This window comes from Callorhinchus milii, unplaced genomic scaffold (genome assembly GCF_018977255.1).
Source record: "Callorhinchus milii isolate IMCB2004 unplaced genomic scaffold, IMCB_Cmil_1.0 Scaffold17, whole genome shotgun sequence".
Lineage (NCBI taxonomy): Eukaryota > Metazoa > Chordata > Chondrichthyes > Chimaeriformes > Callorhinchidae > Callorhinchus > Callorhinchus milii.
Window position 1 is genome coordinate 609,660 of NW_024704758.1, and position 11,165 is coordinate 620,824.

The window sequence follows — 11,165 nt, forward strand, 5'->3', positions numbered from 1 at the left end:
CTCAAAGCTCTTCAAAGGATATACTGTAAAGTGTAATGTCTGTTGATTTTATGGGACGTCCTTCCAGCGTGAAAGACTCTATATGAATGTTGTTTATAGGCAAACAATACTGCCAATTTGCACACAGCAATGACCCACAAACAATCATGAAGTGAATGAAGAAAACTTGTGCTCCATTAAATGGAGTGGGGGATGATGGAAACCTGGATGAATGTGACAGTGTGTAGGGTTGTGTGTTTGAAAGGTTGTTTGTGTAGATTTCCTAAGTTGAGGTTCTTCTCTTGTTTTACAGGAGGTGCCACCATTGCTTGCCCAGTGAGTACAGTCAGCCCCAGTCACTATGGAGGTCTTCTGCATTAGCTGCATAAAATACCTGATGTTCATCTTCAATGTCTTTATAAGTGTGAGTAGTGAATGTGACCTTTGGAGGGTTTGTGGGGGTAATGATTCAAGAGTCTTTATCTAGAGACCTGTAACTCAGTGGTTAGAGCACTCGCTTTGCAAGTGAGAGACCCGAGTTCAATTCCAGGCAGAGGGCCAACCTTGGGCAAGTTTCCTTACTCCACACAGAGCCTAATAATCCTTCCAAAACCAAAACCAATAATAAATTGGTCATTTTCAATCTACGACTGTTTGTGGGACATTACTGTGCACAATTGGCTGCCGCGTTCGCCCACAAATATACAGTCAATTCACTTTACAGTGTGTTCTGTGAAGCGCTTTGGGACGTCCTCCCGACGTGAAAAGCGCTATATCAAATGCAAGGATTATTATTATTATATAAGCAGACACATCCACTGTCAATAACCACAACATAATAATGATCCTTGCATTTGATATAGCAGCTTATCACGACTTTGAGACATCTCAAAGTGCTTCACAGTATATACTGCAAAGTGAGTTGACTGTATATTTTGTGGGCAAAACATGGCAGCCAATTGCACACAGCAATGTCCTACAAACAGTCATGGATTGAGTGACCATATTATTATTTTTTTTTGAACGGATTATTACCACTGGAAAAGCGATCTGTCAATCGACTAACAACCGGGTTCCTGCTTACTGCTAGGTAAACAGAGGCTTGTGGAGTAAGGAAACTTGCCCAACATTTTGCCCTGCCCAGGAATCGAACCCAGGTTCTCTCGCTTGCAAGGCAAGTGCTCTAACTACTAAGCTACAGGACTCCACATCACTTTATATAGTGCACTTCACACAGGATAGTGTTTCTGAGCACTTTTCAAGGACAGAACCAAGTATCAACTAGATACTGCTTTTTTACTCAGTGTCACCTTGTCAGGGTTTAACAATGAATGATATTTTAACTATCAGACAGCTTGTTCACCTGGTAGCACTCTCACCTCTGAATCAGAAAGTTGTGGATTCAAGTCCTGGGGATTTTGAGCTCATACTCAATGCTGATGCTCCAATGCTGTGCTGGGGGAGCACTGTATTGTCAGAGGCTCTGCACTTTGAATGAGACTTTAAACCAAGGTGTCGTCTGTCCATTTAGGTGAATGTCAAAGATCCCAGTGGAAATAATTTGAGAAGAAATGGGAATTTCTCCCAGTGTCATTGGTCAACAATCCTCCAAATAATACTGGTCACTCTCTTCATGACTGTGCACAAAATTGCCTCCTACATTTGTCTTCTCAAACATAATTATTCTGTGAAGCTCTAATGAAACTGTTGGAACATTAAAGGCACTGTGTCAAATCACTCACTGTTTGATGTTTGTTAGGTCAGGGTATCAAGGGATATGGGGCAAAAGGCAATTGGAGTTGTGGTTCAGATCAGCCATGAACATGTTTGAGGGGCTTAATGGCCTACTCCTGTTCTTATGTTTCTATGTATCAATCACAAGGATTGTTTGTTGTAGTGTAGGTGGAGGAAGCTCTGAGTGGATGGAAATTGTTGGTTGGTGGCGGGTGGCAGTGCAATGACAGTGATGGGTTTGTCTTGCAGTTTGGCGGAATGATTCTTCTCGGGGGAGGAATCTGGGCCATGGTCGATCGTTCGGGATTCAAGGAAATCGTGGCTGCCCACGACCTTCTGCACACGGCCGCCTACATAATTATCACCGTGGGGTCTGTGCTGTTTATAGTGGGATTCATGGGCTGTTTTGGAGCCATCCGGGAAAACCGACCCATTCTCATGATTGTGAGTGTATTAATCCTCTGCTACCTCCCTCGCCTCCTCTCCAGGACACTGCTGATGACAGCCTGACTTGTTGGCAGTGCTTGGAAGGGTAGACCAGTGCTGGGGCAGGGATTCTCCCTACTTGCCTCCTGTTAATCCTACAAAGCCCTAGCTTTAGTATGGTGATTCTCCAGGCGATAGACACACGGATGGGCCCCTGATGGGCATTCTCACCTTTCTGTCCTCCTCTTAGGGTACAGCTCCTGTAGCCACGGCAATATTCGCCCACATGCTTACCTTCCTGCTCGGGAGGGCTGATATTCCCCTCTCAAAATCAATAACCCCCGTGAGATCAGTAACTCAGCACAGACCAGGTTAACGTCCCTCATCTGCTGGTTCCAAAATCAATCCATGACCAGGTTAAATGCCAGCCAGTCAAAATTAGGTGTTCAAAATTATGAGGGGAATTTATAGAGTGTACAAGGAGAAACTGTTTCCACTGGCGGGTAGTAACCAGAGGACACAGATTTAGGTTAGTTGTCAAAAGAACCAAGGGGGAGATGAGGAAAAAAAATTTCACACAGCAAATTGTTCGGATCTGAAAGGGTGGAAATAGAAATGATAGCAACTTTCGAAGGAGACGTGGATAGATATTTGGGCAGAACAAATTTGCAAAGCTGTTGGGAGAGAGCGGTGGAGTGGTATTAATTTGGATAGCTCTTTGAAAGAGCCAGCATAGACACGCTGGATCGAATGACCCTCCTTCTGTGCTGTATAATTCTATGATTCTAGTCAGTCAGCTAGCCCATCAGTAGCCGCTGGGTGGGTGATGATATCAGTGCATGTGGCTTAGTCACCACAGTGACATCTACCTTTTCTCCTCTCCAGTTCTTCGTCCTCATCCTGATGATCTTCTTGATGGAGTTCATCTGTGGAATCCTCGCGTTCATCTTCAGAAAGCATGTGAGTCACAGTGCTCGTGGGTCAGGGGAAGGGGAATAAATAATAATCCTTGCATTTGATATAGCGCCTTATCACGTCATTGAGACATCTCAAAACGCTTCATAGAATATATTGTGAAGTGAATTGACTTGTGTATTTTGTAGGCAAAATGCGACAGCCAATTGTGCACAACAGTATCCCACAAACAGTTGTGGATTGAGTAACCAAATTTTTATATTTTGGAGGGATTATTACCCCCAGAACATGATCCACCAATCGCCTAACAACCGGGTTCCTATTTACTCTATGTAAACAGATGTGCGTGCATGGAGTAAAGAAACTTGTCTAAGGTTTGACCCTGCTGGCGGAATCAAACCCAAGTCCTCCCACTTGTGAGGTGAGCGCGCTACAGGGATCCACATGAAATGGGCAGCACAGCTGATATTTTTCACAGTGGAGTGAGCGTGCTCCACTGGTGAGAGTACACAGGGATTGTTGATCCTTGCCTCTGGAGTAACCAGTTTGAATGTTATATTTGCAGCTGAACGAGAAATACTTTTTAGATGAATTGAAGGATTTGTACCAAGGAGACAACCACACAGAGGTCTTCACAACCACGTGGAACAGCATCATGATCACAGTAAGTTCCTTTCACAGTTATCCCGCTACTCTCTGCACCCCTCAATAATAATCCATGCATTTATATAGTACCGTATCACATCACCATAACCCCTTCACACCAGGTTCCATTGGCTCCCCATTGCTGAACGGGTTGATTTCAAGATCCTCACACTCATTTGAAAATCCCTGGTACCTACCTCTCCGAACTGCTTACATCCCAAACCACAATCCGTTGCCCCCACTCGACTGGCTCTGGCCTCCTGCATGTCCCCCAGGCACTACACCCCGAAACTCTGATTGTTGTTCTCTCAAAGCTCTTCACAGAATATACTGTGAAGTGAATTGACTGTATATTATGTGGGGAAAATGAGGCAGCCAATTACACATAGCGGTGTCCCACAAGCAGTCGTGGATTGAGTGACCAAATTATTATTATTGTTTGTTCTTGAAGGAATTATTACCCCCAGAAAAGTGATCTGCCAATCGACTAACAACCAGGTTCCCACTTCCTGCTAGGTAAAAAGAGGTGTACGGAGTAAGGAAACTTGCCCAACGTTCCGCCCTGCCCGGGAATCAAATCCAGGTCTTCTCGTTTGCGAGGAGCGTGCTCTAACCACCGAGCTACAGGACTCCATGGCTGTGTGTTGCGTGTGCCCTATGTGTGTTTGCTGTTTCTCCGGTAGGATAGTGCGAGAATCTCTGATCCCTTTGGTCATGTTTCTCAGTTTTCGTGCTGTGGGGTGACAGGAATGGATGACTTTAAGGAGGCGGTGAAATTCAATGCTCTCTTCCCCGGGTTCGTGGTGCCGGAGGCTTGCTGCAGGAGGGACATCTACTCCTTCAAAGGGAAAATCAATGACCCACAATTGTGCATCAAAGGCAAAAGGCACTTCATCAATTTTGAGGTAGATCAGAGGCTGGTCGGGGGAAGGGCATGCACATGCGCACTCATAAAATGTGCGAGGATGTGTCCGATTCACTGTGTGTCTGAGTCAAAGCCCTACCTGGCCTTACTCCATCCTACCTGTCACCTGCTAACTCCATACTGAACTGACTTCTCCATCCATTCAGCAAGTTCCGGCCTGCTCCATGTCCCCTGCCCTGCCCGCACCACCATCAGTGGGTGGGTCTTCTGCCCTTCTTCCCACACTCTCAATTACTTCATCCCAGTCCCTTCACCTTGCCCCCTCCCTTGCCTCTCTCAAGACCCTCCTTTTCAACTGTGCCTACAGCCACCCTCCTACCACTACCCTGCACCCCTCCTGATCCCAACACCCCCTGCTCAGGTCCAAATCTCTGACTGTCCAATGCCTTGGGACATCCTCCCGGCATGAAAGGCACTTATAAAAAAGGAATTTGTTGTTGTTCTCTTTCAGGGCTGTTACAACAAAATCGTGGATTACATGAAGGAATACATGTACCTGACTTTATCATTAGTTGTTGTGGTGATGCTGATCGAGGTAATGACCAGGGAACATTTATCCAACCTTGTTGTGGGACTGACCATTTCGAGCCCGTATCACTCAATGTCACTCACAAAATGGCCTTAGCCTCACACTGTCAGTCACCAAGTCACTCTGTCACCTTCTCTCTGCTCAGCCTGTGTCTCAAGTTATGTTGTTCAGAATAAACAATTGTGTAGCTCAGTGCCTAGAGCACTCGCCTCGCAAGCGAGAGACCTGGGTTTGATTCCCGGGCAGGATGAAATGTTGGGCAAGTTTCCTTACTCCACACGCCTGTTTACCTAGCAGTAAGTAGGAACATGGGTGTTAGTCGATTATCAGATCACTTTTCCGGGGGTAATAATTCCTTCAAAAAAATATTAATAATAAATTGGTCACTCAAGCCACGACTGTTTGTGGGACAATTGGCTGCCACATTTTGTCCACAAAATATAGTCAATTCACTTTACAGTATATTCTGTAAAGCACTTTGAGACATCTCAAAGACATGATAAGGTGCTATATCAATTGCAAGTATTATATTAATAATAATCCTTGCATTTGATATAGCGCCTTATCACGTCTTTGAGATGTCTCAAAACACTTCACTGTAAAGTGAATTGACTGTATAATTAGGGGGTATATCGTGGCATGCAATCATTCACCGCAGTATCCCACCCAATTTTTTTTATTTTGGAGGGATTATTACCCCAGAAAGCAATCCACCAATCGACTAACAACCAGGTTCTTACTTACTGCTTGGTAAACTGATGCATAGAGTAAGGAAATTTGCCTAAGGTTTCGCCCTGCCCAGGTCCTCTCGATGCTCTAACCACTACACTATGGGACTCCACAAGTTTAAGGAGTCTATCATTCTGATCTCAGAAAAGGTGGCTGATGGTAGGACAATGGACGCATTTAAGAAACACCTCGATCTCCAATGGGAGATGGGACAGGTGAGTATTCTGGACGGAAATTAAATAGATTGAAAAGAAACCTCTCCTTATCTGGAGTGCGCGTCCCATTCCAACAATCTATCCCTGGAATTTCCATGTGTAGGTGGGATACATGGAATTCTCAACTTGGTTTGGAGATTTTTTAAGCATGGTGATGGGTTTCCGCATATGACACACACCCGGCTGACCAAAAAAAGGATCTGAAATCTCTTTCTTTTCTTTCCCAGATGCTCGCAATGATCTTCTCATTAGTATTATACCGAGACTTTAGATATTAGCCCATCTCCTGCTTGGCTCGGCGCAGCAAAGCACCAACAGCTCTGAGAATCATCCCGGTATAGCCAGCCTGTATCACTCAGGGTCCATCTCAAATATAACTATCGTGGCCCATTAGGAGAGGATACCTGCGCTGGATCTGTGCATACTCGCTTGATGATGGATGAGGGGAAAGGGGAGGGAGACGGAGAATAGTGCAAGACAAATTGTGAACGTATTAATAAGATCACTGACTGAAATAAGCAATGTGATTTTGTGCAGGACTAGCACCAGCCTGTCTGGCCTGGGCCAGTCTTCCTGCTGATGTCCAGCTGGGACTACCCTACCCAGTAGGGCTTTGGTTGTAGGGTTAACAGGAGATGAATGGGAGGACTCCCTGCGCTCAGTGACTAATCCGCCCTTCCTACCGATGAGCCAGGATGGCTGCGCTGTCATCAGCAGTGCCTTGGAGTCCTGCTGACCCTCCTGGCTCAGGAATCAGACTAGAGAAAACCACAGAGGGTGGGCTTGATTCTGATGTTCTGTTGTCAAACGTGTCACATTGGAACCAGTTCAGTTTAAAGGAGACCCAACTTACTTCTCCAAAAGTGCAATCTGTCAGCCTAGACTGTGAGCTCAGAGGCCCCACATAGGAGGGTTCACAACCTTCCGAACCCGCAGACAAGTCGTTACAACAAGAGCAAGGCTGACACATCTCACTGTCCAGCTAGAGATATCTCTCTCTATCCAACCTGCTCTCTCCCTCTCTGTTCTCAGTTATTTAGTGACAGATGAGTGGCCTGTGTAGCAGGTGTGACCGACCGGGCAGTGGGTAACACAGAGCTCGGGAGCTTATGTGTTGCAGGTTTATTGATGTTGAGGTAAAGCTGGGAGCAAGTGAAGCCGCGGTTGTGAGACACAGTGACGGCCGCTGTCAAGACACCAGCACACGGGCGCATGGAACTCAGCTCCAGAGTCACAGTTCCCTACCCAACCCCCTCCCGCATCTACCCACCCCCACCTCCACCCGCGGGCTCCAGACAGAACACTAGAAGCTGCCGTGTGAGCTCAGCAGGCCGCTCACGCCTTCTTTGGCTTTCTCCCGACCTGGTAATAGAAATGCAGGCTGACGAGAATGAAGAGGCCTCGGCTGGAGAGCAGCATGGTGGCTCCCTGGGACAGCACTCCCGTCTCAAACAGCGGCAATGTGCTCACTGCAAAGCAAAACACAGAGCAAAGAGTCAGTTAGCTCAACAACATAGAGAGAGCCCACCCCAGTGTAACCTCAGGCAGCCAGAGGGATAATAATAATGATGATCCTTGCATTTGATATATCGCATTATCACATCTTCGAGATATCTCAAAGTGCTTCACAGAATATACTGTAAAGTGAATTGACTTGTATTTTGTGGGCGAAACGTGGCAGCCAATTGCACACAGCAGCGTCCCACAAACAGTCGTGGATTGAGTGACCAAATTATAATTTTTTTTGAAGGGATTATTACCCCCAGAAAAGCAATCCGCCAATCGACTAACAAACAGTTCCTACTTACTGCCAGGAAATCAGGGGAGTATGGTGTAAGGAAACTTGCCCATCGCTTCGCCCGGCCCAGGAATCAAACCCAGGTCCTCTCACTTGCGAGGCGAGTGCTCTGACCACTGAGCTCCAGATTCCTCACTGTAAGCTGTCAGTGAGGGGAGGGGGGAGGTAATGTATTGTTGTTCAAGCTCCGATGCTGACACAAAGACAGACACAATGGGCGACACAGTTGGCTGCACTCACGTCACGCTTTTATAAACCGAACATCTGCTAGCCAGCCAGCAAAAGCTCTCACCGCATGCTCCGGCCAATGTTTTGTGGCTGTTGCTCAGCTCAGCCACAGCCAGGAGTTCTGGGCGAGAACCGAGAGCCCCTCCCCTCCCTTCCCCATCTGTTCAGGGTCTGACATCCCCTGGGCACCAGCCGGCGTTAAGCATAAAGCCCACCCACAGGGCACCTCAGCAGTGTCGGTGGAACTGCTGCCACCCTGTGGTCTGACTGGTACTGGAACATCTTCGCTCGCCTTCACTTGGCTGCCCACTCAACAACCAACTTGCATTTATGCAACGCCCCTCGCGCAGGGCGGCTCCTCACCCAGAGCTCCTTCACAAACTGCAATTTGTTGTTGTTGGCGCCTTGGGCGTTCCAAACTCTAAACAACACAGACAGCCACCCTACAGGCCCTCTGTGAGGGCGAGTGGCAATGGGCCGGGTTGAGACCGAGGCGAGAGCTGTGAGGGCAAAGGGTGAGGGTGAGGTCAGAGGGTGGGGGTGAGGACAGAGGGTGGGGGTGAGGGCAGCGGGTGGTAAAATGAATCTTGAAACCCACCTAGAAACTGCACTGCACAGTAAGCCGCCTCCATCAGCAGGGTCCATCGGATGATGATCTTCTCCGCAGTGTATAAAGCGTTCCACATGATCAGCGAGATGCCTGACGGACACACACCAAGTGTTAGAGAGAAAAATCTGTGTGGCTATAAATTACATTTGTATAGCGCCTTTCACGTCAGGAGCATGTCCCAAGGCCCTGGAGGTCTCCTTGGGGGTGAACCGGGGGTGTTTGACAACAGAATATCAGAATCGAGCCAGTACTCTGTGACAGAATTGAGAATCGAGCCAATATCTAGACCGGTGCTTGAGCGGTTTCACAGTATTCCAGGACACGGCTGATGGCAGCACAGCCAGCCTGGATCATCAGCAGGACCTGGAAGAGCAGACCAGTCAGTGGGGGCATTCACCTGAAGAGGCATCACAGAGTATAATAATATAATAATGATGATAATCATTGCGTTTGATATAGTGCTTTACAATGTCTTTGATACGTCTTAAAGCGCTCCACAGAATAATAATAATAATAATAATAATAATCCTTGCATTTGATATAGCACTTTTCACGTCGGGAGGACGTCCCAAAGCGCTTCACAGAACACACTGTAAAGTGAATTGACTATATTTGCGGGCGAACGCGGCAGCCAATTGCGCACAGCAATGTCCCACAAACAGTCGTAGATTGAAAATGACCAATTTATTATTGTTTTTGGTTTTGGAGGGATTATTATTAGGCTCTGTGTGGAGTAAGGAAACTTGCCCAAGGTTTGGCCCTCTGCCTGGAATTGAACTCAGGTCTCTCGCTTGCAAAGCGAGTGCTCTAACCACTGAGCCACAGGACTCCACTCCGGTAAAGTGAATTGACGGTATATTTTCTGGGTGAAACGCAGCAGCAATTGCTCGCAGCAGCGTCGTGGATTGAGTGACCAAATTATAAGCTATCAATCGACTAATAACCAGGTTCCTACTTACTGAGAGGTAAACAGAGGTGTGTGGAGTGAGGAAAGAGTTACCCCGTTACAACCAGTTTGGGAACAGAACCCAGTGATGAGAGTGCCTGACACGGTTTACACACACACACACACAGCAACATCCCGCACTCATACACACCAACCCCCCACCCCCACATACACAGCCACACCCGGTGTGCAAACAAACACACACACACACACCCCCAGCACTATGGTTCAGGGAGAGGTACTCACTGAGCAGAGCTCCTCCATACAGCCTGACAGAGGTTCTGCTGTTGGCTGTGTCCTCGTCAAACACAATGTTGTACAGTTGCTCTGGGAAGAGCAGCGCCTGAGAGAGAGAGACCATTAGTCTCCACACACCTCACCCCCACACCCGTCCCCCCACAGGTTAGCCCGTTCTCCTTTCCCCACCCCCCCACAAACTAGCCCTCCCACACCGCCACACCACCCCCCACCACCAGCCCTCCCCCCACCCCCCCACACACTAGCCCACTCACACCACCCCCCCGACCCCCACAAAACCCCCCACACACCAGCCATCCCACACTAACCCCACAACAACCCCCAGCCCTCTCCACACCCCACACCAGCCCTCCCCACACACCAGCCCTCCCCACCTCCACCACTCGCCCTCGCCACCCCTCCCCACACACAATAACCCTCCCTGCACCCACTCCCTCCAACCACACACACATATCTCCCCCGCCCCAAACAAATACACCAGCTCCCCGTGGACCCACTCCTCCACATCCCTGCTCCCCCATTCCTCCCTGCTCCACAAACACAAACACAATTATGATAATAAATGGCAATTAAAAAGTTAACAGAAACTCACCATGACGGCAACAACCGTGAACATGACGGCCGACACCAACTGCCACAGCCTGAGAGACAGGAACACAAAGTGAAGCACTGCCCAGCCATGTCCACAGCCCCAACCCCAACCCAGCCCCAGCCTCAATCAAGCCACAATGCTGCCCCAAACTAGCCCCAACCCAGCCCCAACTCAGCTGCAACCCCAGCTCTGCACCAACCCCCAACTCAACCCCAACCCCAACCCAGCCTCAGCTCAGCCCCAACCTAGCTCCTACCCCAGCCCCAACCAAGCCCCAAACCCAAACCAGTTCCAACCCCAACTCTGCCCCAACCCAGCCCCAACCTGAGCTCCAGATTCCTCACTGTAAGCTGTCAGTGAGGGAGGGGGGAGGTAATGTATTGTTGTTCAAGCTCCGATGCTGACACAAAGACAGACACAATGGGCGACACAGTTGGCTGCACTCACGTCACGCTTTTATAAACCGAACATCTGCTAGCCAGCCAGCAAAAGCTCTCACCGCATGCTCCGGCCAATGTTTTGTGGCTGTTGCTCAGCTCAGCCACAGCCAGGAGTTCTGGGCGAGAACCGAGAGCCCCTCCCCTCCCTTCCCCATCTGTTCAGGGTCTGACATCCCCTGGGCACCAGCCGGCGTTA

General features: G+C 48.5%; 2 protein-coding genes across 2 annotated transcripts; one reads left to right on the forward strand and one right to left on the reverse strand.

Moving 5' to 3' along the window:
• The first annotated feature begins 340 nt into the window (after window positions 1–340).
• On the forward strand, window positions 341–6,375 carry LOC103190830 (tetraspanin-18-like). Its single transcript, XM_007911724.1, has 7 exons — window positions 341–403; window positions 1,963–2,157; window positions 3,025–3,099; window positions 3,620–3,718; window positions 4,425–4,604; window positions 5,076–5,159; window positions 6,325–6,375. Exons 1-7 carry the CDS (start codon window positions 341–343, stop codon window positions 6,373–6,375), a joined length of 747 nt encoding a protein of 248 aa, XP_007909915.1.
• An 833-nt stretch (window positions 6,376–7,208) lies between these two features.
• tp53i11b (tumor protein p53 inducible protein 11) lies at window positions 7,209–10,583 on the reverse strand (the record flags this gene model as incomplete). The annotated part of the gene is given in 4 exon segments (NM_001292267.1): window positions 7,209–7,566; window positions 8,722–8,823; window positions 9,926–10,022; window positions 10,530–10,583. Coding segments are annotated over 4 exon segments (387 nt in total), but the record flags the coding sequence as incomplete, so codon positions are not given.
• Window positions 10,584–11,165: the final 582 nt, after the last annotated feature.